This window comes from Canis lupus, chromosome 34 (assembly GCF_048164855.1).
Source record: "Canis lupus baileyi chromosome 34, mCanLup2.hap1, whole genome shotgun sequence".
Classification (NCBI taxonomy): Eukaryota; Metazoa; Chordata; class Mammalia; order Carnivora; family Canidae; genus Canis; species Canis lupus.
Genome location: NC_132871.1, coordinates 11906611 through 11934129, shown reverse-complemented (window position 1 = coordinate 11934129; position 27519 = coordinate 11906611). Strand labels below are relative to the sequence as shown.

General features: G+C 37.0%; 1 protein-coding gene across 10 annotated transcripts in view; it reads right to left on the bottom strand.

Annotated features, from left to right (window-relative positions):
* CHN1 (chimerin 1) overlaps positions 1–27519 on the bottom strand; it is a 223973-nt gene that overhangs the window by 132426 nt on the left and 64028 nt on the right. For 7 of the 10 annotated variants that reach the window (XM_072811013.1, XM_072811007.1, XM_072811016.1 and 4 more), the window contains 2 exons: positions 11741–11779; positions 6735–6790 (listed from right to left, as the gene is read on the bottom strand). In XM_072811013.1, coding sequence (XP_072667114.1) covers positions 6735–6790; positions 11741–11779 — 95 coding nt within the window. Of the gene's footprint in view, positions 1–6635; positions 6675–6734; positions 6791–11740; positions 11780–24058; positions 24131–24913; positions 25923–27519 lie in introns of those variants that run through there. The other 3 variants (XM_072811009.1, XM_072811008.1, XM_072811014.1) reach the window with 3 other exon arrangements.

The window sequence follows — 27519 nt, the reverse complement described above, 5'->3', positions numbered from 1 at the left end:
AAGTAACATCAATAAACGTACTTCACATAATAAGCCACGTGATTTTTTTAAAAAAGATTTTACTTATTTATCCATGCGAGACACACAGAGAGAGGCAGAGACAGGGGCAGAGGGAGAAGCAGGCTCCATGCAGGGAGCCCAATGTGGGACTCAATCCCGGGACTGCAGGATCAGGCCCAAAGCCAAAAGCAGACGCTCAATCACTGAGCCACCCAGGCATCCCAACCACATGATTTTTTGAAAATAATTTAGCTCAGGTAAAAACTGGATCATATTATTAGCCTTTCTGATCCTTAAGAGTTACATACTTTATTACTGTGATTCCCTTTTCACCCTGTTATTGATCCTCAGTGAGCACTGCAATCACTTAGCTTATTTGTTGGGTTTTTTCCTCAACTTTTCTTTTTTTATTCCTTTTATTACGTCTTCATTTGTGTGTCATCAAATTCTTTCAAGAAAGGCAAGGTACAGATATTTCTCAATAAAGATAATTGTGTTACTAATACTTTTAGACTTTTCACTGAACTACTGCCAATGTCTCACTTTCTGTTAAAAGTTTAAAAGGTTGTGTCTGGTCAGAGTATGAAACAAAATGAAATGTTTTATTAAATAGCATTTTAAAAAATTCTCACTACACATAAAATTATTTCATCATCCTTGATCATGGCACAGTAGCAATAAAATGCAATCTTTAAACACTACATGCAGGCTGGACATCTACAAATATTTAAATTGCAACAGGACATTTTAAAAGATAATCTCATGAAACCCTGCCTAATTTGATAAATTGTTTTTACGACGTTATGACATTATACTTTCGAAGCTATTCAGTATTTTTTAACCAGTCTTCACAATAACAAAATCCATTTCAACTTTTTTTTAAAACAGAAGCAATTATTTTAATAGTATATCATCTAAGAAAGTTATTATGATTCCATATTACCTAATACATAGTTCTTATTCAAATTTCTCTAATTATACCCAAAATATGCAGCTGTAAATAGAAAGAGAGAGATCTCTATCTCAGGACCCTATCAAGGTACCTGTACCACATTTGGTTGGCATTTCATCTCCTTCGTTTTAGAATAATCCCAACAGGGTTATTTCTTTTATGAACGTGACATTTGCGGGACAGATGTCTTATAGAATGTACACATTTTGGATGTGTCTGATTCACATTTCTTTATAACATAGAAGTTAAGCATTTTGGCAGAAATATTATATAGATGGTTTTGTACATGTCTCATTACATCACTTCAGGAGACACTTGTCAATCTGACCCATTACAGGTAATACTAAATGTGATCACACGAATGAGAGTGTGATGCCAGACCTCTCCACTATGAAAATGTATCTTTCTTTTTGCAATTCATAAATAATTGGTGGAGTGACACCTTGAGATCATGTAAATATCCTCTTCACCTACAATCTTTCACTCAGTGGTTTTAATGTCCAATGCTGATCTTTGCCAGACTCAATGATTAGCACGAATTATTACCACTCTACATGCTTTGCCGCCCTTCTGCTGTAAAGGACAACTTTACATTCTGCCCCTCTCCCCCATTTTTTCTTTGTATTGGGGTAGTTTTTTGGGGCATCATTATGGACTAACATATTTTTTCACTTGGTATGTTATAGTTCATTACTATCATTTTTCTTTTTGATATCAAATTACACACAAATTTGGCCTGTGAGAACCCTTCATTCAAGTGGGCTGCTAGGTCTTTTGACATGTCCCCAACCATTTCTGAGTTCTTCCTGCTTTCTGATATAAAATGTTCTAGGATCTCACTGCCCCATGTTCTGGAATCAGGAACTCCTCCAAGGAACACTGGCACCCTTTAGTAGAAAATACTTTTTGGAAACCAAACTTTGGCACTGAGTATGTTCATTCTTACTAGGGCATCATTGCCTTTAATGCCTTTCCGTGGACTGAAATAGAACACATATTTTTTAAAAATCTGTGAGTTCATATTAATACCTCCAATTCAAACTCAAAACCATACTGTACTTCTCAATTCCCACTACTCCATATTTTTATCTCCTCAAAACAATGGTTCCCCAAAATCCAATATAGTTACTCATTGCTCTGTCCTATATTACACACAAAATAATTTTACAACTACTACATAAGTACCACTAACAACAATAAATTACCTGTTCGTAGGTTAAGATTCTTAGAATATTTCCTCCCAAGTCTATACCATCAGAATATTTATAAGTTACTTAAATTAATTTGGGGGTATGTTATGAATTTGTTAGGTTCATTTGCTTCTATTTGTATTCAAACTTAAGGTTTGCTTTTTAACCACTTTTTACTTAATTTTGTTGTGTGAATATGTGAAATATTTGCATAGCTTAAAAGTCACAACTTTATAAAAACTTATCTGTAGATGGGTCTAACTTCCATTCTTATCCTCCCCACACTGCCCCCTACTCACTCCTTACAGATAACTATTTCACTGGTCTCTGGGTTAATTATTCCTGTGTTTCTCTTTTACAAAAATCAGATTTTTTTTTATTTTCCCCCTTTTTAATTCTAAAAAAGGTACAATTACCATACAGGCATACCTCATTTTATTGTGCTTCACTGTATTGCACTTCACAGATACTGTGTTTTTTACAAGTTGAAGGTTTCTGGAAACCTGCATCAAACAAGGCTATTTGCTCATTTTCCAACAGCATTTTCTTACTCTGTGTCTCTGTGCCACAATTCTCACAATATTTCAAACTTTTTCATTATTATTATCATATCTATTATGGTGATCTGTGATCAGTGATTTTCAGTGTTTTGGAGCACCACAAATTGCACCCATAGAAGAGAGCAAACTTAATCGCTACATGTGATGTGTTCTGACTTCTCCACCAACAGGATATTCCCCTATCTCCCTCCTGCTCCTCTGATCTAGTCCCTGAAACTTGATGCTATTGAAATTAGGCCAATTAATAACCTACAGTGACATCTTAAGTTCAAGGGAAAAAGTCACACATCTCTCACTTTAAAGCAATAGCTAGAAATGATTAAGCTTAGTGAAGAAGGCATGTCGAAAGCCAAGACAGGCCAAAAGCTAGGCCTCTTGTGCCAGTTAACCAAGCTGTGAATGCAAAGGAAAAATTCTTGAAGGAAATTAAAAGTGTTACTCTAGTGAACACATGAATCGTAAGAAAGCAAAACAACCTTATTGCTCATAATGGAGAAAGTTTTAGTGGTCTGGACAGAAGATCAAACCAACTACATTCCCTTAAGCTAAAGCCTGATCCAGAACAAGGCTCTAGCTCTCAATTCTCTGAAGGCTGAGAGAGGTGAGGAGGCTTCAGAAGAAAAGTTGGAAGCAAGCCAAGTTGGTTTGTGAGGTTTAAGGAAAGAGTCATCTCCACAGCATAAAAATGCAAGGTGAAGCAGTAAGTGCTGACGTAGAAGCTGTAGTAAATTCTCCAGAAGGATCTAGCTAGGGTCATTAATGAAGGTGGCTACACTAAACAATAGATTTTCAATGTAGATGAAACAGCCTTGTATTTAAAAAAAGATGCCATCTGGACTTTCATGGCTAGAGAGAAGTCAATGCCTGGTTTCAAAGCTTCAAAAAACAAGCTGATTCTTCTTTGGGGCTAATACAGCTGGTGATTTTAAGTTGAAGCCAATGCTCACTTACCACTGAAAATCCTAGGGCCCTTAAGAATTATGCTCTCAAATTGCTCTGCCAATACTCTATAAATGGAACCATAAAGTCTGGATGACAGCATATCTGTTTACAACTTGGATTATTGAATATTTTAAACCCACTGTTGAGACCTACTGCCCGGAAAAAGATTCCTTTCAATGAGCAGTAATGACAATGTACTTGGTCATCCAAAGCTCTGATGGAGATGTACAATAAGTCTAACACTGATGTTTTCATGCTTGCGAATGTAACATCCATTCTGCAGCCCATGGGACAAGAAATCATTTTAACTTTCAAGTCTCATCATTTAAGAAACAGCATTTCTTTTTTTTTTTTTTTTTTTTTTTATTTATTTGTGATAGTCACAGAGAGAGAGAGAGAATGAGGCAGAGACACAGGCAGAGGGAGAAGCAGGCTCCATGCACCGGGAGCCCGACGTGGGATTCGATCCAGGGTCTCCAGGATCGCGCCCTGGGCCAAAGGCAGGCGCTAAACCGCTGCGCCACCCAGGGATCCCAAGAAACAGCATTTCATATGGCAATAGCTACCACAGATAGTGAATCCTCTGATGGAAAACTGAAAACCTTCAGGAACGGACTCACCATCTAGATGTCATTAAGAACATTCATGATTCATGAAAAGAAGTCAAAATATCAACATGAACAGGAGCTTGGGAGAAGTCGATTCCCACCCTCATGAATGACCCTGAGGACGGCTCAAGACTTCAATGGAGTAATCAGTGATTTCCAGTGTCACTACTGTAATTGTTTTGGAGCGCCACAAACTGCACCCATAGAAGACAGAAAACTTAATCGCTACATGGGATATGTTCTGACTTCTCCACCAACAGGACATTCCCCAATCCCCCTGCTACTCCTCAGATCTGACCCATTATAGGTGACTACAGATGTGGTGGATATAGCACGAGAACTAGAAGTAGAGCCCAAACATGTGACTGAACTGCTGCAATCTCATGACAAAACTTGAACAAATGAGGGGTTGCTTTTTATGAATTAACAAAGAAAAGTGGTTTCTTGAGATGGAATCTACTCCTGATAAAGATGCTGCAAAGATTATCAAAATGACAGCAAAGAAAAAAAAAAAAAAACCCAAAATGACAGCAAAGGATTTAGAATATTACATAAACTGGGATCCCTGGGTGACGCAGCAGTTTGGCGCCTGCCTTTGGCCCAGGGCACGATCCTGGAGACCCGGGATCGAATCCCACATCGGGCTCCCGGTGCATGGAGCCTACTTCTCCTCTGTGTCTCTGCCTCTCTCTCAATCTGTGACTATCATAAATAAATAAATAATAAATAAATAAATAAATATTAAAAAAAAGAATATTACATAAACTTAGTTGACAAAGAGGCAGCAGGGTTTGAGAGTACTGACTTGGACTTGAAAGAAGTTCTCCTGTGCATAAAATGCTATTGAGCAGCATCACATGCTGCAAAGAAACATTCATCAAAGAACAGTCTGTCAATGTGGGAAAATTCATTGTTGCCTTGTTTTAAGACATTGCTACCACCACCCCACCTTCAGCAATCACAACTCTGATCGATCTCAGCCATTAGCACAGAGGCATAGACCTCCACCAGCAAAGAGATTAGAACTCACTGTAAGCTCAGTGACAGCATTTATAGCAATTTTAAAGTATCTTTAAATGAAGGTGTGTAGGAACACCCGGGTGGCTCAGCGGTTGAGCATCTGCCTTTGGCTCAGGGCAGGATCCCGGAGTCCCAGGATCGAGTCTCACATGGGGCTCCCCACAGGGAGTCTGCTCCTCCCTCTGCCTATGTCTGGCTCTTTGTGTTTCTCATGAATAAATAAATAAAATCTTTAAAAAAAATTAAGCTGTGTACATTGTGTTTCCAGACATAATGCTACTGCATGCTTAAAAAACTACAGTATAGGGTAAACATAACTTTTATATGCACTAGAAGACAAAGAAACTCATTCGACTCTCTTTATTGCAGTGGGTCTAACCGAAATCATAGTATCTCCAATGTCTGTACATGTATTTTTTTCTATCTGGAAATCATTCCATACCAACTCATAGAAATCTTCCTTATTCTTTTTAATATCACAGTTTATTCAGTCTCCTATGGACAGATATTTAGGCTTTTTCCTAATCTTGTGCTATTATAAACAATCCAATAATAAACTTTGGGCATATGTAATTCCCTATTTGTACAGGTAATCCATAAGGGTAGATCACTGAACCTGGACTGGAAGGTAAATGCAGGCAACGTTTTATTAGGTATTACAAAACTCTTATAAAATTGTAGCACTTCACATTCCTATCAGCAATGTATGAGAGTGTTTGTTTTTTCAGACTTACCAACTAAACATATTCTAATCTTTGGAATTTTTGCCAATTTGAAAAGGTGACAATGGTTTCTTGGTGTATTTTAATTTGTATTTCCCCTCATTGCTCATGAATCTGAACATCATTTCATATATTTTGGTAAGTCATATCTTTTTTGGTGAACTGTTCAGGTTTTCTGCTCATTTTTAAAACCAAAATTTAAATATTTTCTTAATGGAAAAGTTATTTCAGTACTGCCTTCAAATTTTGTTTTCAAAAAGAACAAAAAATAAAAATTGGAAGAAGAAAATATGACTTAACTGAGAATACTAATATCACTTAAAACTATACTATCACATTCTATACTATATTCTAAATAGTCCAGTAAAAGTGGCAGTTAGGGGATCCCTGGGTGGCTCAGTGGCTAAGCATCTGCCTTTGGCTCAGGGCATTCTGGAGTCCCGGGATCGAGTCCTGCATCGGGCTTCCTGCATGGAGCCTGCTTCTCCCTTTGCCTGTGTCTCTGCCTCTCTCTCTCTCTCTCTTTCTGTGTCTCTCATGAATAAATAAAATCTTTAAAAACCAAATGGCAGTTATTTCAATTGAGGAAAACGTTAAGAAAAATGCATTCAAGTACAATTTCACGATGCTAACTAACATACCTTGTTAACCCCAAAAATAACCATGCTACTGAGGAAGGTCAAAGTTCAGGAAACAGATGACTGAGAGACATTTTGTTGTAACAGTTTCATCACACCCACCTCATTAGTACAGGTGATTCTTCGAGGATGAGGGGCTTCCTGTTGCAACTGATACACTGTGAAGACAGTAAATCATTCCATATCAGTTCATAGAAATCTTCCTTATTAAGTGTTATAGTTTATTCAATTAGTCTCCTATGGACAATCATTTAGATTTTTTCTAATATTCTGCTATCACAAATAATCCTAAATTACCCTTTTGCAGAAAGTTGGAATATATTAGGAATCACAAACTGGCTGCTTTTTTATATTCACAAGAAAAATGTGGTATAGTCCTATTTGTTATTAAATTAAAATTTGTTAAGAGCGATGCAAAGAAAGTAAACTAAATTTAGTAAAAGCCCAAAAGCAAGCATAAATAGAAAAATCAAAATCCATACAAATGCCTTTTTGCCTTGTAACAAATCAGTACTGGGTATCTGGCTATGTTCTCCATAATCTGGTCTTTTATTTTCCCCAATTCCTGGTGGATGTATTGCATAAAGCATGTCTCTCATATAAGCCAATAATGGTTATACATTCTGAAAGCACATTATTACATGTCAAACTTGAAACTAAAATTAGGATTTATGTTAGAAGTAACAGATGTGCTGCTTTTCTCCCCATTTATATTGCAAACATCTATCTTCAAAGATAATCTCCCCTAAAAACAAAATTTCTGAGCCAAAGTAACCCTCCACTTCTTCAACTAGAGCAAATGCAGCACAAGGAAGAATTCGGGTATTCCTCTTGCCAAGGAAAGGGTAATTTTTAGGGTATCTGAAAATGAACCCATGAAAATGACACCAATACTATGACATTCTAGCTCCACTTCAGCCCTTCTGATCTGTAATGAAAAAAGACTGAACAGAACTTGGTAGTCATTAGAGAGGTTCTCCTTATGTATATCTAAGTTTATCTCTTGGAGGGAACTTTTCTTCTATTTCTACATATATAATCACATATACCTGAATGTAAGTTAATAATATGTTTAAATATTTAGACATTTTGTCAACATCAAACTAACCAGACTTCAGCCACTGTCAGATAACGAAGGACTTAAATTTCAACTAGACATCATTATAGAGACTCCACCTCTGATCATATTCATTCATATATATCATAGGGACATGTAAATACACTCAATTAGACTATACATACACACACATATAATTAGACTATATGCATGAATATACACAAAATGCACACTGAGCACATATGCAGACATATGTTACTGTTTATGTTCTGTTCTGTATTGCTTTGCAAAGGGAAGATGTACCATGGCAGTTAGGAATCTGAACTCTTGAAACAGGTCACCTGGGATTTGAACACTGGGGCTCTGCCACTAACCCCACATACTGTGCCTCAGTTTCCCTCATTTGTAAAGTGGAGATAATAATAGTTTTTACTTCACAGATTACTGAAAAAGATGAATGTTATTATATGTAGGTGACATAAAATAGTTGCTAACACCTAGAAAACACTCAATAAAGATCAGCTATTATTATATATAGATGACTGATATTAATACATATAATTTCTTACATTAATATTAATATTTGGTTACTAGGATGCATCCTGAATTCATCATCAAAATATAACACCAGGGGAATGTTATAATTTAAAAGATACCAAGAAGACACAGCTTTCCTACTTAAAAATCAAAAAATAAAGGTCACTCCCTCATTTACCAATGTTTGAAATTCTATTGATAGAAATTAATTCCTTTGCCTTTTCCTTCTGGTTGCAAAAATGCCTAAGAGAGATGCCATAAATTATAAATAGTTTTAGATACCCATTTTTTATTGTGAAAGTCAGTTTTTCAAAAATATTCCTGTGAATATGTTGTTACAGATTAAAGAGATGATATAGAGGGAGTAGTTCTGAGACCTCAGAGAAGGGAAGAAAGAGCACAGAGAAAGAGCACTCCAGCTCTGAGAGTGATTAAACACGTGTAGCACCCACATACACCCAGATAAGTCTCTATCCTCCTAAGAGAAGCCAACACATGATTTGCACAAAGGGAGGATTCTTCAGATCCACTCCTCCATATTGCTACCTATTCCATGTGAAAATTCAGTTCACAATTCTGCTTTGATCAGTAATCTTCAAAGATCAGTTGTTTTCCTTTGTGAAGAAAATGCTTGGGAAAGTATCGTCACCTATGGAAACTCAATTATGAGAACTGAATGGTAGTCAAGAAGAACATTAAAAGATACTAGAGAATATAAAACATTGATTTTGATTCAAAGCACAAATACTTAAGTATATGGTTATCACTAGTAATGGATTTACCTATTCACTAAGCAAACAGTAAGATAAGTGATTTTGAAAAAAGGAGTGACGATATCATCACATGAAAATTTTACCCTTTGTTGTAATCAACATTTCAAAGGGTACAGTTGTGCTTCATGGAGAGGAATAATTTTTACACAAATGCTTCCTTGTTTGCTACCTTTAAGACTTATATTTAACAAATAATATATAAAGGGGGGCCTTCAGATATTGTATAACTGAATGTAACATATGAATTCAAGGAATACTTATCAAAAAGATCATTAAAAAGACCACTGCAATAAAGACTAATTCAGGCTCTTAATTTAAAATTCTTGGTATTTAAACTGGACCTCAGCTGAAATTTAAATTGCACAATTAAATGATTTACCAAAAATTAATTGCTAAATTCAAGATGAAAAGATATATGATCAAAGTACTTAAATTTTTCAATCACCTTTTAAGTGTCAATGCTTATTTACTTATTAATGAATTTCTTTTTTTTTTTAATTTTTTTTTTTAACTTTTATTTATTTATGATAGTCACAGAGAGAGAGAGAGAGAGAGAGAGAGGCAGAGACATAGGCAGAGGGAGAAGCAGGCTCCATGCACCGGGAGCCTGATGTGGGATTCGATCCTGGGTCTCCAGGATCACGCCTGGGCCAAAGGCAGGCGCCAAACCGCTGCGCCACCCAGGGATTTCTTGGTAGCCGGAGATAGTAACAAAACATTGTTAATAAGTTCAGAGATCACAAGTAGGTATCTTGAGGTCAAAGTCAGCTCATGTGTTTGGTTTGCTGTTTTCTAAACTTAAGTGTGTTTTCAAACATTTAAAAAGTGATTTGACATCAACAAAGGCAAAAGAGAATTCCGCTTCTGAAAAATCAGAAGATCTGACAACATCAAAGCACTCTGTAAAGGGGAGCTAATTATGCGTTATGCCCTGCAAACAGAGCATCCCTGCTCTGCTTTCCCTTGATTGCCACTTGGCTCACTTGCCTCATTTATTACTGGTTAGGCCCCTGGTTTAAGTCAAGTAATTTGTATCAAAAAGCTACAAAACTTGGAGTGCCCAGGTGGTTCAGCCGGTTAAGCACTGAACTTTTGATTTTGACTCAGTTCATGATCTCAGGGCTGTGAGATGGAGCTCCACATCAGGGTCTTCACTCAGCAGGGAGTCCGCCTGAAGATTTTCTCTCTTCCTCTGCCCTGCCCCCTGCTCGCTCTAAATAGATAAATAAAATCTTTTTTTTTACAAAGGCAATAAAACTATATTTAAAAAGAGTCCTCAACTTCAACATCTTGCTAGTTCTATTTTCCTACTGGTTCATATATGTAAGTTTTTAGAATTATGTTGAGCTCAGAATATGTTGAGCTTTAGAATAATGTGGAGCTCAAGCACTGAGGTTACTAAAAGAAACTATAAAACTCAGAAGCAGAACTAGCACCCAAAAAAAGAAGCCATTTTAAAAACATGATAGCTACTATAAGACATTCAAAGATATAGAAAATACAAATTGCCTATATATTTAGTCCCCAATATTCTTCAAGGGGAAAAAGCCACCACCATGACTCAGTAACAGTATGAGGCTTCCTAGATGCTCAAACACAAAAAAAATGTGCAAGGTACAAGTCAGAGCAAAGGGAACAAAGATGAATCAAAAACCAGAAAATACAGACAAGAACTTTAAATAGGCTTCTAGCCAATGGGATTATGAGACAAAATCTTTAAGAAGTAAAGAACATTAGTCATTTTTATACATTCTTTGAACTATACTCCCCAGAAATAAAAAGGTACCAGCAGCCTCTATGGCAATACTTTCAGAGACTGTTCGTATTTTGCTTACTATAATTAGCTCAAAGTAGCAACCTATTAAAATAAAACTACCTGTTGTTCTGGGAACATAAAACCAAGAATCGAGCCAGCAACTTATAAATAACAAAATTCAGGATAACTCAACATTTACAAAGATGTTAATAATGTATATTTAAAGTAAAGTTTCTTAGGTTGTTTATTCAACTCCACAGATAAACAAAAACTTACGGTACTGGTGTCTACAAGAGTGCATTCATGGATTTCTTTTTAAAGCTACTTTGATTATATTAATCCTACTTCCCCTTTTTAAAAATCTGAAATATCTTTTACTTGAAGAAATAATATTCTCTAGGAAACAAGGTAGGGAAAATAAAGGACTAGGAACCTAGACTCTTTTGAAAAGATTTTTATGCTAATGCAAAGTTTAAAGAGCAATAGAGAATTCAGATGCCTCTCTTTTATATTTGGGAAGCAATTCCTAAAAAACTAAACATGCACAAAAAAACACTTTTCTTTTGCCTCTTTTCACCCACTTATTCTATCAAGATAGCCTCCTGACTTATCATTTACATAGACCTTTTTCATACAAAGAATTAGGATCTAAGAATAATTACATTGCTTGAATTCTTAGCGAGCTTCTCCTCGCGTTAGTTTTCATCAGTCAACGTCAACAAGTGGCCTCAAGTTCAATATGGAATTCCATGTTAACGCAGAGGGATGAGATGCATTCCAGACACGCAAACCATAGACAGACATTATGGAAACACTCCTGTTTTCCCATTAATTACTTCTTCTATGCTATTCTCAAATCTTGCTGTAAATTAATTTTTCAATAATGGGAATAAAATGAAATGAATATTCATATCTAATGATCTTATTTCCATATCACTCATAAAGCACTATAACCCACCCAATTTAAAATTATTTGTATACTTACAGTAAGATTTCCAAACAGGAGGTCTATATTCATCTGTATCTGGAAGAATAAACACCGAATTAACATTATTGAATATTTCTACTTTAATCATATATTTCATATACATTAAATTATGTTAATATATATTTAATCACATATTTAACATATATTTGTTGAAGTCTATGTGTCCTAGGCATTGTGTTAGACTCTAAAGGTCATTCAGAGATTTTTTTAGTATTGGTCCTTACTTTCTTGGAGTACAGTTTCACAAAGATGTTCAAAGAAAGTTACTATATTTACTCAACTGGTTATCACATTAAAAACACCAGAGTTAATTTTTTATAGCAGGCACCTGTTTCTCACAGTCACTTATAGTCAATAAAGTCTTTGTATCTTTGGGCATAATTCTATGACTTTTTCACTAAAAGATTCCTGAAATCACTGGTATTTTTCTTTTTCAGTAATATGGACCAGATAAAACTTTTAACCATCAGAAATGTACCTCCCCCATCATCCTCCTAATGGAATTAGGAGGATTCCAGTGTAACTGGTTTTATTAACATCAGGAGAGAAGAGCAGCAAGGTACTTCTTCATACATCATGGACAATCAAAACCAAGAAATGAGAAGCATTCCACTGGAAGACCGTGCATCCAGGGAACCACAAAAAACCCGAGGGGAACATCTGCTCTTCACATCCATTTCCCCCTCACTCTGCTTGAATGAGGACTTAGGAGATAGTGGAAAGAGGGGATGGAAAGAGACAGATATACAAACATATGAGGGAGACGGGGGAATTCGAAAAAGCAGAGGCACCAGTGTGGTCTGGCATCTCATCAGTAAAGTGCAGCTAAGTAATAATTTTGCTGGTCAAAGGCCCTGCATACAAGACCATGTAGCTAAATTGTCAGACATGGCGTCTTGGTGTGGGAATATGTGGCCAGAGACATCGCCTGGTTCTGCTGGCACCCAACACAAACTCATTAAGGAATCTGGTCTAAAAAATCTTCGTCTCCAAGGAGGCAAGAAAATTTCTGGTAAGTTTCTTAAGAAGGCTGAATCTAGCATGTGTAAGGCTAAGTAAAAATGATAATAGACTCAAAACCTTCCCTTCAACCTTTAAAATGCTAACACTTCACTTATAAACCACACAAATATTTAGAGTCAGAGGGCTAAAGCAAGACTACTAATGATAGGCAGAAGAACACAAAAAGGAAATTCTAAATCATGTAGAAATTGCTTGGCACTCAGTAGGAGTGTTCAAATACTTTTTTTAATGAATAAATGATTACATGAATAAATGAGTGATGAAGTAATGCAGCAAATAGAGTTCACCCTCATTATTTATCGTAGTTATACTCTATACAGTCACCTTGAACACTGAATTAGTGAATACTGAACTGTGGTTCCTAAGGGACAACACAAGATTACGTTCCTGCAAGTCTCTGGTCACAACATTCTCATTGGTCCATCAATATATAACCTTGCTTTATTTGTGTTTCTGTTTAAAGACATCTGATTTCATAAATATTGTGATTCATTAACATTGAACTCACAACCAACAGCACTATAACCTATTTGTCTTCTCCATAAGATACATCACAGCCTTCCTGAGCTTAGGAACCCCAGACAGCACTTCATCACCATGTGTGGGGCCTATTTATTTTTTTAAAATTTTTATTTATTTATTCATGAGAGACACAGAGAGAAAGAGAGAGGCAGAGACACAGGCTGAGGGAGAAACAGGCTCCACGCAGGGAGCCCGACGTGGGACTCGATCCGGGGACTCCAGGACCACACCCTGGGCCAAACGCAGGCGCTTAACCGCTGAGCCACCCAGGGATCCCATGTGGGGCCATTTTAAACAGAGACAATAAGGGAAGCTCCACATTTTATACTTCTGGCCCCTGCCTTACGTGCTTCTTCCCTTGGCTGATTTTTATTGTACCTTTCCCTGTAAGAAGTCATGACTACGGGTATTAACGGTGTTTGGTGAGTTCTCTGGGTCCTCCCAGTGAATTATCAAGCCTGTGAGGGGTTTGAGGGAATGCCTTCCAACTTGCAGTTGGTGACAGAATTAAGGGAAGCCTTTGGGACCATGCCCTCTAACTCTGCAGTTGGCCCTAATTCCTCACAAATCCTGTGCAAAGCCTGTACTGAAGCAGTGAGAGTCTTCCGTAGATTGCTTTGACTTTGGAGAAGGTGAGAAAGAGGCTAAATCTCAAAATCTTGCCTCTGGGGAATTGTGTATCTAGTCCTAAATAGGGCTTTCTAAGGGAAACATCAACTTTTATTTAAATCTGTGTGACTTTAGGAAATTTACTACCTCTCTGAATCTTATTCTTTATAAAATAAAGTAACATCATCTAAAATGTAACAACACAGGTCTGTTATGAGGATCAAATTAGGTGTTGTTACATAAAACACCCTGCACTTAGGAGACCTTTAGTGAATAATACCCTCTCCTGCCCTCACCAAAAGTGAACTTAAAAACACAATGATGTTGCCATATTAGCCTCAGGCCATTGTCAATGATTTCAGCTCTGCATTCTCTTATTTGTTCTTCCCTCATATACCTACTGTATTAGAGAAGGCCATTATTCAAGATGCTACAGATCACAATTTTGTGGCCAAATAAAATGATCATTTAGCAAATAAGAAATAGTGGGAGAAAAGTTTGAGTTTCCCTTAATATTAAAACAATTCTAATGATTAGTGACTTTTAAGAGTGAAGTTTGGCCTGTAAATGTCTTTTCCTAGTAATGTATTTTTTTTGCTGATGGGAGTGTAAACCGGCACAACCTCTCTGGAGCACAATGAGCAATACATATCCTAAATGTTTACAAGTATTTGATGGGCATCTGTAACAAAAGAGCTCAAATAAGCTGCTCTTTGAAAAAAACACTTAAAAATTATGACAATTTTTCTTATGTTTAAAGGTTGAGACCTTAAGTCACCTTGGTCTTTTTGTTGACCAAGTTAGGCAATGGGTAAGCACCACTGTCCTCAGAACTCAGGGGAAAGAAGCCCATGGAGGAAGCATAGTTAGATGGTTTAGAAAAACAATCCCCCGGCCTCTTGGTGAGCAGAATTCATTGCTAGAATTGGGGAGACTGATTTGCCAGGACCCTAAGTCCTTCTGGAAGAGAAGAAATGTTACCCCAAATCTTTGATTCCTCAGATTCAAAGTTAAGGAGTTCTGTTATAGATGAAACTCATAGCCCAAACCAAGTTCCACTGGCAAGAAAAGGCAGATACACTCCTGAAACAGAATGACATTGAAAATGGACTAACTGAAACTGGTGATGTAGGGCCACATAAGGGCTGACGGGTTTATTAGGGAGAACAGACTCTGACCCAGCACGGGACTGATGTGAGAAGTGTCCTCAACCTCCCTGGCACTGAATCACTGAGTATAAGAAGATGAACTAAGGAACTGCATCCTAGCAGCAACAGACAAGCAACTCTCAACAAATACAGGTCTGGTCTCAAACACTCACAGAAAGTGACAGGATAAGGAAGACAGCCAGTGTATTATTATAGCGCAGCTCTCTCTCCAGCATTTGGGAGAGGACGGGGCCACCGTGGGACTGAGTAAGCTCCTGGGGTTCAGACGCGCAGGAGGAGGCTGTCTACAGAGGAAGATCCTGGACTTCCTGCTAACTGGGACACTGATTAACAACAGCAAGCAGAGGAGCACGTATGGCCTCTGAATTTATGTAACCAGTCATGCCGGCTCCTTCTGCATGCCTCGTGACCCAGCAGTTCTGCTCTCTTCCTAGGAACTGGCTGCAGAACAACTAAGGATGTTTGGAAAACAGCAGTATACAAGAATATCACTGCAATATTACTTTTTTAAAAGATTTTATTTATTCTTTAGAAAGAGATTGAGAAAGAGAGGCAGAGGGAGAGGCAGAGAGAGAATCCCAAGCAGACCCCATGCTAAGGACAGAGTCTGACACAGGTCTCGATCTCATGACTCAGAGCTCATGACCTGGGTCGAAATTAAGAGTTGGAGGTGTTAAAAAAAAAAAAAAAAAAAAAAAAGAGTTGGACGTGTTATAACCAACGAAGCCACCCAGGTGCCCCTGCAATATTACTTTTAAAACTAAAAAACTATGGGCAGCCCGGTGGCACAGCGGTTTAGCGCCGCCTGCAGCCCAGGGCGTGATCCTGGAGACCCGGGATCGAGTCCCGCATCGGGCTCTCTGTGTGGTGCCTGCTTCTCCCTCTGCCTGTGTCTCTGCCTCTCTCTCTCTCTAGCTGTGTCTCTATGAATAAATAAATAAAATCTTAAAAAAAAATAAAACTAAAAAACTAGGGTATGCCTGGGTGGTATAGTCTGTTAAGCCTCAAACTCCTGGTTTCAGCTCAGGTTGTGATCTCAGGGTCATGAGATTGAGCCCCACATCAGGCCACTTGATGCGGACTCTGCTGGAGAGTCTCTTTTCTTCTCCCTTTGCCCCTCCTGCACTACTCTCACTCTCTTGGTCTCTCTCTCAAAATAAATAAACCAACTTAAAAAAAAAAAAAAAAGACTAAAAAACTGGATTCAACCTAACTGCCCAATAACTAGAAACCAAAATGACCAATAATTTTTTTTTAAGATTTTATTTATTTGAGCGAGGGAGAGAATGAGAGAGAGAGTATGAGTACAAGCAGGTACAGAGGGAGAAGGAGAGACAGAAGCAGACTCCCTGCTGGGCAGTGAGCCCCACTGGGGCTTGATCCCAGGACCCTGGGCCAAAGGCATATGCTTAACAGACTAAGCCATCCAGGTGCCCCCCCAGTGTGATCAATTATTATATTCCAGTCTGAAGACACCTTGACTACATCAAATGGACTTTATCTTGTAATCTGTTAAAAGTCTGTCCCCTTGGGGATCCCTGGGTGGCTCAGTAATTAGTGCCTGCCTTTAGCCCAGGGCATGATCGTGGAGTCCCGGGATCGAGTTCCGCATCACGCTCCCTACATGGAGTCTGCTTCTCCCTCTGCCTGTGTCTCTGCCTCTCTCCCTCTGTGTCTCTCATGAATAAATAAATAAAATCCTTAAAAAATAAAGTCTGTCCCCTTTTAAATATTTTACATCTTTTAAACCAGTGATTCTCAAACTTCTGTTTTAAAAAAAACTGGATTCTAAAGAGCTTCTAATATCCACTGATATTAACCACATTAGAGATTTAAACTGACAAATTTTGTTTTCATTTGACAAATTTTAGTTAATTTGTTGGATAACAAGGCCATTATATTTTAACACTTTTATAAAAGGTTACTTTATTTTTCAAATCAAAAAATTTGTTTTACATTTTGCAAATCTCTTTGATGTCTGCTCTAATTGAAGACAGATTTCCATACCTGCCTCTGTATTTAATCTATTGTGATATCACTTGCCATGTATCTTCCAAAAGATTCAACTACACACTTGTGAGAGAATGAAAGTGAAAAAGGCAAATAACATCGTCTTATTCTGTTTTGACTTTGTGGGAACCCAGAAAAAACTTGGGGACCCCAAGGTCCCCAAACCATACTTTGAGAACAACTGTTTTAAACAATGGTTTCCTTGCCTTATCTAGGATACTGGGTATGGTAGGCTAAGATACATTTCATCTAATAGAAGAAATACAAAATTAATGAAGAAAAGAGAGGAAATTATGTGGTCTTTTAGCAGTTAAAGTCCTTTCAGCTTGTTCAAAGGAAGTTGAGGCCAATAAGCACCAAATGTCTGTAATCTGCCTTCAGGTGGAGGTTTCAAGGGCTCCCCTCACCTCGTTTTGATGGTCAGAAAAACCACCCACACCAAGCACATAAATGTGACAGACTTCCATCACTAGAGCACAACTGAGAATGGCAGCCAGACAATCTATGATCCATGGACAGCTCCCCTTATAAACCATCTTTACAAACTCAGGGACAGCTACTTAAAATAACCTTAGCATGATATGGATGAGTGTTTAAATTAAGTACCTACCTACGAAATCCATTAAAAGATTTTCTCCCTTGCCTTTAAGTATAGGTAATACTTTTCTGTCTATGCAAAAGGTAATTTTATTAAAAAACCCAAAGTTATGCTGGCGTACACAATGCTGATATAATCAGAAAGTTTCATTCATTCAATAAATATGTATTAAACACCTTCTATGTGTAAAAATGTTGGCTACAAGGTAGGTCCATATGTAATTTATGTCTTCAAGGGAAGTAAGGAAAATAAGATGGATATAATTATACAAACAATATAATAAAAATAATATATGAGCATAATAAGAATAATACATAATACTCTTAAACATAGTAAGAGTTTTACACACTAGCATTTTGTCAAAATGCCTGGCAAGAACAGTATTTGCTGAACTGATGAAAGAATAGAAGGAAAGAAGGAACCACTTTCAGCCAGACTGCCAAAAAAGAAAAAAACAGAGGCAGCATCCTCTGATGAGGGCTTTGAAAGGCAGATGATTTTTTTTTTTAAGATTTTTAAAATTTATTTATTCATGAGAGACAGAGAGAGAGAGAGAGAGGAAGAGACAGGCAGAGGGAGAAGCAGGCTCCATGCAGGGAACCCGACATGGGACTTGATCCCAGGTCTCCAGGATCAGGCCCTGGGCTGAAGGCAGTCCTAAACCATTGAGCCAGCCACCAGGGCTGCCCAAGACAGATGATTTTTAAAGTTAAGGGGCTAAGGGACGGAGACTGGAAGTAAGAGGAAGAACAGCATTCTGAAGAGAGGAACACAGTGAATAAGAGCACAGACATAACAGAGTTAAAGGAGTGTCTGAGGAACCACAAGTAATGTAGACTGGGTGAAATCAAAGACAAGTTGAGGAAAGCTAGAGATGGGGCACTGCAGGGATCCAGGGCTGAGTTGTTCAGGAAGCATCTAAAAGTAATGAAATGTGTTCTCTTCTGCTTGGTACTTACTTCTCACTAAACACTCTGATGTCCGCAGGGAGAAGGGTAGTCAGGCCCAGACTGATGCTCATGAGTCAGAGAAAATAAGCCAACCATCAGGAAGGCCAAAGGTAGGAGAAAACAGCCAGAAAAACAGATGGAGCAAAGACTCAGAGGAGGTAGTGGTGGTGGTGGTAGTGGTGGTAAGGAGCTCAGAAGTCACAGGTGGTGCGGGCAAGGTCTGAGAAGGCAGATGGATGGCACTGTGTCTAAGCAAGTAGCAAAGTAAAAAGACAAGTTCTGTTGGGGATGTTCTTCTCTGTGACTATAAGCAAAATACAAACAAGTACAGGAAAACAAAGGAAAAAAGAGACGAAGTTGATCAGGATGTTCAGTCTGACTGCACTTTTAGAAATGAAAACAAAGATGTGTGTATACATATGGGGCAGAAGGCCAGGGAGAGAAAATATGAAAGATCTAGAATAACATACATCATTTAAGTAACAGTCGTGATCTCTAGATCAGCCTTTCTCATCCAGGTTCCTCATCCAACCCACCAAGTACAGAAAATGTTGTGACTATGTCTCCGTGTATGGGTGTCTCTCTAGAAGCACAGGAGAGAAGTTAACTTACAATGGAACCCCTAAGCCACTGGGTGTTATTTGTTCCCAGAACCAGGAGGAATAAGGCTTCTCTAGATGGTGATTTTTACTTGCCTTATATGTCTACATGGTTTTTAAAAAATTATTTAATGAATATGTTATATATGTACTAAGGAGGAAAAAAACTATTTTTTTTAAAAGATTTTTTTAATTTATTTATTCATGATAGTCACACAGAGAGAGAGAGAGAGGCAGAGACATAGGCAGAGGGAAAAGCAGGCTCCATGCAGGGAGCCCGATGTGGGATTCGATCCCGGGTCTCCAGGATCGCGCCCCGGGCCAAAGGCAGGCGCCAAACTGCTGCGCCACCCAGGGATCCCGAAAAAAACTATTTAAAAAACAAAAAGTATAGATTAACAATCTGTAAGAACAAAAAACTGGGAAATCTGATTCAGATAGAAAAAAGTCCAATTTAACAAACTCCACAGGCTAATTTTTTGAGTCATCTCTTGAAATGAATACACTACCTGAGAAATCCTATTCCCAGTCCGAGAGGCCTGGAAATCAGATATAAGCTTTGTGGCAAATTTATAAATTGTAAGGCACCATCCTCCTGTATAGTCTTTGAATGCCCTTCAGGACCTCTAACACAGGTCTTCATTTACCTCTTCTTCCTCTTCTAATTGAATCTGCTGAACGGCAGACATTCATTGAGGAAAAGAGAACAGTTTCATAATGAAATTTTCTTTTACTTTTGGTTAATTGCTAGAAATGGAAGTCAAGGAGATCTTACTTTTACCTATTTTATCATGTCTATGAAAATTATTCAAATTTTTTCTCCCTTTTCAAAACTCAAAGATTCAGATTTTAAGCAAGTTCTAGTGTTAAATTTGCTTTTGCCTATAATTTTTTTCTGTGATGCCTTTTTCTCTATTTTCAGGACATTCATTTTTTCCTTTAATATTAAAATTTTCAAAATGTTCATCTGTATCTTTAAGCAATGATTTAAAAATCTTAGTAAAATATACCTGGGATAATATATTTGATAGGATATATCATAACTCACAATATTAGTACCATTTAGGAAGTACTCAAAGTGTTCATTTATTGATTGACAAGATTAAATTTATTTTTTTTTAAGATTTATTTATTTATTTATGACAGACATAGAGAGAGAGAGAGACACAGGAGGAGGGAGAAGCAGGCTCCATGCCAGGAGCCCGACATGGGACCCGATCCCGGGACTCCAGGACCGCGCCTTGGGCCAAAGGCAGGCGTTAAACCGCTGAGCCACCCAGGGATCCCCCAAGATTAAATTTATTTATAAATATCCTAATATTCTACATTTTTAGATTGAACCTAAAACATTGTAAAATGTTTTATTGTAAAAGAATGAGTAAAATCTTGGTGCTTTCTCCAGTTGGATCCTATTTACATCCAGCATATCTATGGATGTTGTTGAAAATGATTGACTTTAGAAAACAACAAAAAAATTTCATTCTTTTTATTACATGGTTTGTATATCATTTTATAGTTATGTTATATGGATCCTTTAGTTTGGAACAATATTCTTCTGGTTAAGTTTAAATCTGCTTAACTTTTTATTTTAAAAAAGAAATAGTTCATTAAAGAACAGACTAGAATGTTAAATTTAAGCTGTTTATTTTTTTAAGCTCAAACCAAAAAGGCTTTCGCAACTTTTTAACAATATGATGGATTTTTCTCAAAAAGAAAAAAATGTTGCATTTTGAAATGAAGTTTAGACTAATGAGGTATGAACACTCAAAAACTGTGATTAATGTTTTAAAGCACATTTGTTTCAGATTGCCTTCATTTTGAAAATTAACAATTTTAATTTCTGTAAAAAGAATGACATTTACTGACAAGAAAAAAAGCTTTTCTTCCCTTTAAATGAAGATTCACCTTTCAACCAACTGGCAAGAGATTCCCTGTCCTGCTTTAATCAGAAAATGAAAGGCATTAATGACATGTTGCTATTCTGTTTCTGTACCAAATTTTGGCATACTAAAATAATGAGATGCTTGTGATCACAAATCCTATATTACTATAAAGTGATCTTTTTAAAAAGATCCACAATAAATAACAAATAATTACTATTGATAATATTTGAGAGAGTCACAGAAAAAAAAACAATGAAACCTCTTACTCTAAAAGAAATATATTTTTGGGGAAGGGGAGAAATATAAATAAATAAATCTCTTGGAATACAAAAATTCAGGGTAAAAACAAAAAGGCTCATAATAACACATACAATTTTAAACTAATGAGGAAACAAATAAAAAAAAAAAATGCTTCACTACATTTCTAGGTGTCTCATATCCTGACTAAACTTCTTTCCTAGAAAATGTTTCCAAACATGGGAAGTAAGCATTTCAACAAAGCTAATTAAAATTCACTCTGCAAAGTCATGGCCAAATCAGGTCAGTTAAATTTACCCTTAGAAGAAACAAAGTCATTTAGAACTGTTCCAAGTTGAAAACTGATGTGTCATGATACAATTCTGACAGAAATAAACTATTTTTAAAACCAAAGATAATTGTTTTTAATTCTTTAGAGAATAATGACCCAGAACCACTACTATATGGAAGAAAATTTCTGGCTACAACTACAGTGCCCACATGTAGCTTCATCAAAGATCTCCAAAAACAAACATTTTGTAAATGCAGTGTTCATCTCTTCACCATGGACCCAGAGCTTGGCCCAACCAAGGTTCCTGAATGAAATGTGAACCAAACTTGGAAAGCCCTCCTTTTTATAACTCAAGTTTGGCCTCTTATTAAAGACCTAAGCGATGTTTCCTCTAACCAATTTGGCAGACCTAACAAACAGACTGCACAAAGTCTTTCTGCTTACTCAAACTTTTCACTCTACACTGGGAAACAAAAAGCTATACACAGGAACTGGGTCACTCAACTCAATTCAAAGGTAAGGACCATCTTTTTCCAACCTATTTTTTTGTTCTAAACAGCAAGTTATATCTCTCTGAGGTTTTCTCTTTAAATAATCTGATAATTTCTAATACTGTTTATCCTAGCATGTTGGCACAGTAAGTCCTCAGACAGGCCCACTTAACCACATGCTTTCTGACAGAGAACTTCAAGAGAAGATTTAACTCCTGCCAAGCCTCCCAATAACATCTCAACATTTTCAAATGGCTCTCATTTGGATTTTGTTAGGTAAACAAAATAAATTCACCTTTAATAACAGGACACATTTCCTAAAGCTCTCTACCACAAAAACAAGAATACACAATATTCAACAATACCAAAAAAGTATATCCTTCTACTTGTCTCTCTATAGCTCTCACTTCTAAAATCAGACTGCAATGAGTTAACTCTTTATGAAGTCCTTGTAATTCATCCTTAAAAGAATATACCATGTGGTATAAACATTGAACCACACATATAAAAAGAATATACCTGATTAACACTTTTCCAAATTCAACAATGGAGACTTAACCATCCAGAGCACTTGAAGTTACAGATATTAAAAATGTAATCACATGAAAACTCTTGGCAGAATTTTTGCTTTTTATAAATAGAAGTTCTGGAAAATAACCAACTGAAACTATACTTTTAGTGGGGAGCTTCCTAGACAGTCATCTATGAACCATAACTCTTGTCTCAAATGCCCTCATTTCCTTCAGTCGAAACAGTATACAGTTGACCCTTGAACAACATGGGTTTGAACTGCACACGTCCAACCACATGTGGATTTTTAGGGGATCAATACAGTATATTACTGTAAATGTATTTTCTCCTCCTTATGATTTTCTCACTAACAATTTATCTTCTTTAGCTTACTTTCTTGTAAAAATACAATATATAATATATATAATATACAAAATATTTGTTAATCAACTATGTTATTAGTAAAGCTTTATAGTTAAGTTTTGGGGGAGTCAAAAGTTACACTCGGATTTCCAACTGTGTGGAGGTGGGGGAGGTGGGCACCCCCAATCTCCTCAATGTCTAAGAGTCCACTGTATATCCTCCTTGTTCTTTCCTTACAGGAAAAGTTGCAAACGATGTTTTTCCCTTTGCTATTATGCATCCTTTGAGACAATTATTCCTAACTCACGTATTTCCCATACACCAACACAGATTTACAGCAAAAGGAATCTATTGCCATATTCTCTGGCTTAGGAGTTGCACTAGAATGTGTTTATTAGAATGTGCATTTTTGGACACAGATTCACGTAAGAGTTAGGATTTCCCAATGATGAGAGTCAACATGTCATTTTGCCAGCAAGCACTGAAACAGAAACCTTTCAAGTCTTGCCTTATGTCAATGTTTTCAAGCTTCAAGAGGACAGGTACTCAGAACAGAGGATATACTAACCCTTAAATGAAACCCTATAGGGAAAAGAGAGATAATGCTTCCATTATTAATACTTTAACATGACAGATAACTGAGATGGGAAAAGATCACAACATATCTCATCACTGATAATTTCTTAATGTACTTCTTTTAAACTGGACTTCTCTTAGAAAACCAGTCATTTAAAACAAAACAAAAAACCCAAATGAACAGTGGATTGTGAAGAACACAGAGAAATTTGCTTTAGATTTCAAGATGTGGAGCCAAATGTGGAATAAGGCAGCTCAAAGCTGTAGGAAAGGAAGCAGAATCAGATATGGAAGCAATATTGTGTTAACCACAAATGAGCAGAGTTGGATCATTCTAAGCACACGCTAACTGTCCCAAGGTATAATAAAATGCTCAGCATGTTTTAATTAAATGTGCTTTGACTGCACACATGACAGTAGAAGCTGCCAAGAAGCAAAAACACTTTTTGGAAATGAGACTTTGTGCTCTGAATTTATAGGTACCTATTTTTCCTCCTTTGAGAGCAGGACCCAGGGTATGAAACCTCTCTCTTGTCAACAGCTGCATCCAACAAGGCCTAAAATGAACATGTAATAGACTTATTTGTCTTAAAAGTTCCTGCAGTGTGAAGATATGAAGAGCACTACCTGAAAGTATAATAACAAAGGCCCACCTTTTCTCAATTCTAAAATCCATATGCTTTGAAAAGTAAAAGTATTTTTATAACTCATTTGGCCAACACACACTTGTCTGACCTGAACCTAAAAGCATTTTCATAATTCTTTATAACGCATTCAATGGCAAAAACCTTACCTGAATGGATATAAGAATATTTGCAGTCCTTACTTACTCCGTTGAGTGTGACTGTTCATTTGTTTCATTGCAGAAATATCAATGGGTGATTACAGAGTGCTAATCTCAGACAATGCTGGGGGGTTAGAAAATATATATACACAAAATCTATTACCTTCCTAAAATCTGAAAAATTCTGAATTCTACTGCATATCTGTTACCAGAGGTTTTGGATAAGGGCTTAGAGATGCACTACCTTTATTAATATTTATAACTGACCATGTTAAATCACACGTCAGAACATGACACTGTTCTGCTAGATTCTCCCCAATGGCTTCCTGTGTCACTCAGACTAAAAGCCAAACTCTTTACTGCTGCCTACAAGACTGCTACTCAAAGTGAAACACAACATTGACATCAGCTGGTAATTTGTTACAAATGCAGAACCACAAGACCCAATTCCCTTCTATAAATCAGATACTGCATTGTCAAAAGCCCCCTAGCTGATGTGCACGCCCGTGATTCAGAAGCACTGACCCCCAAGATACTAGAAGACCTGTCCTTACCTTGCAAGGTCCTACTTCTCTCCCCTCACTGCACACTCCACTCCTCCTCTCCAGTCTCTGGTTTCCTTGCCATTTATTAAACATTCAAGAAACACTTCCAGCTAACTGCTCCCTCGGACTGGAATGTTCGCCTGACTTGCTCCCTCACCTATTTCAGTTCTTTACTCAAAAGTCATCTTCTAAATGAGGCCTTCTCTTCACTATCTAAAATGTTCAAAATACCCTGGCAATTCATATTCTTCTGTTTTCATTAGTTGTCATACTTTTTCTCTTTAGTACCTATCACTATCCAAAATATGAACATTTTACCAAATTATGTTGGCTTTTGTTCGTCTCTTCCCATTAGTATGTAAGCTTCATGAGGGCAAAGATTCTTGTCTATTTTTCACATTGCCTGGAACAGCGATTCTCAGTGTGGTCTGTGGACTCCTGTGGATCAGTCAGACTCTTTCAGGGGGATACACAAGATCAAAAACTATTTTCATAATTATACTAAGAAGCTATTTGCTTTTCTCACTATCAGTGCAAAAGCTGTGGAGGGTAAAACTGCTGAGCTTTGGCACAAAACAATGCAGGAGCACCAAACTACAATAGCTGTCACTGTATTCTTCACTGCCACACATACTCAAGGCTTAAAAACAAATTTAGTTTCATTTAAAAATGTCCTTGATAAAGCAGTTTAAAATGCATTAATTGTACTATATCTTGACCCTTGAGTATGTGCCTTTTTAATATTCTGTGTGATAAAACAGGAAGCGTGTATAAGGCATATCTACAGTATGATGGGGAAAATATGTGAGATCATTCAAGTTGTGAACTGGACTAGCTGCAATTTTCATAAACACAATTTCACTGGAAAGAATGACTGACGTACTATGTCTATTCAGACCTGGATATCTGGTAGATATTTTCCTGAAAATAAACAAAGTTACCTTGTCACTTCAAGGACAATAACTGACAATATTTATTACCAGCCATAAAATCCAAGCTTTCAAGTGAACATTAAATGTTGGAGAAAATGGGAAGCCTGGATGGCTCAGCGGTTGAGCATCTGCCTTTGGCCCAGGGCATGATCCCGAAGTCCTGGGATTGAGTCCCGCGTCAGGCATCCTGCATGGAGCTTGCTTCTCCCTCTGCCTGTGTCTCTGCCTCTGTGTGTGTGTGTGTGTCTTTCATGAATAAATAAACACACCAAAAAAATTTTTTTTGGAGAAAACTGGGCAGCCCCGGTGGCCCAGTGGTTTGGTGCTGCCTTCAGCCCAGGGCGTGATCCAAAAGTCTTGGGATTGAGTCCCGTGTTGGGCATCCTGCATGGAGCTTGCTTCTCCCTTGGCCTGTGTCTCTGCCTGTCTCTCTGTGTCTCTCATGAATAAATAAATAAAATCTTAAAAAAAAAAATTGGAGAAAATTGTATCACTACCATAAGCTTGACACTTTGTTAATATTTAAAGACTTTTCTGATAAAATGGATAGTGATATTAAAGAATGTGATTTTTTAATATGTTGTATAGTGAAATGTGCTAACATCTGTAAGATCTGCATAGCTCATTGAGCTAATATTTAAGAAATGACAAAGGCATTATCATGAATAGGTTAAAGATCCAAAGTACAAGATAGACCAATGGGTTTTAATATAACAGCATGAAATTTTCTTATTTTAAAAAGATTTATTTATTTATGATAGACATAGAGAGAAAGAGAGAGGCGCAGAGACACAGGAGGAGGGAGAAGCAGGCTCCATGCCGGAAGCCTGACGCGGGACTCGATCCCGGGACTCCAGGATCATGCCCTGGGCCAAAGGCAGGCGCTAAACTGCTGAGCAACCCAGGGATCCCAATATAACAGCATGAAATTTTCAGTGATATGGTATCAGAGTCTACATTGCAACTGACCTTGAAGAAAATACCACTTGTGAAGTTTTAGTGTAGTATCAAAGAATAATCACAACTATTTCAAAAGATTACTAAAATACTTCCCTCTTTTCCAACTACATCCTTGTATAAGGTCAGACTTTCTTCATAGACTCTAATCAAAACAACACATTACAAAAATAAAAAATTAAAAAAAAATAAACACATTACAACAAATGATTGCAGATACAAGTTTTCTTCTTTTTAGCCAAACACCAAGACTTTGAAAAAATGTAAAAGAATGCCACTCTTCTACTTTAAAAATAATTATTTTCATAAAATGTTATTTATGCTAACATGTAATAAGTTTATTATTATTTTTATATCAATTGATAATTTTTTTAACTTCTCCATTTTATTTTCAAATACAGTAAACAGTAATACATATAACCCACATAAACAAATGTGGGTTTGTCCTTAGGTTCCTACATAATGTTTAAGAGTATCAACAGGGGGGGTGGGAGTGAATGGGTGACGGGCACTGGGGGTTATTCTGTATGTTAGTAAATTGAACACCAATAAAAAAAAATAAAAAAATAAAAAAAAATAAAAAAAACAAACAAACAAACAAAAAAAGAGTATCAACAGGTTCTGAGATTAAAAAGTTTGAGAACTACTGGCCTAAGACAATAACTAGTAGATAGCATAAATTCTGTTGCATGAACACTTTACAATGTGCTCGGTTCTTGTTAAATG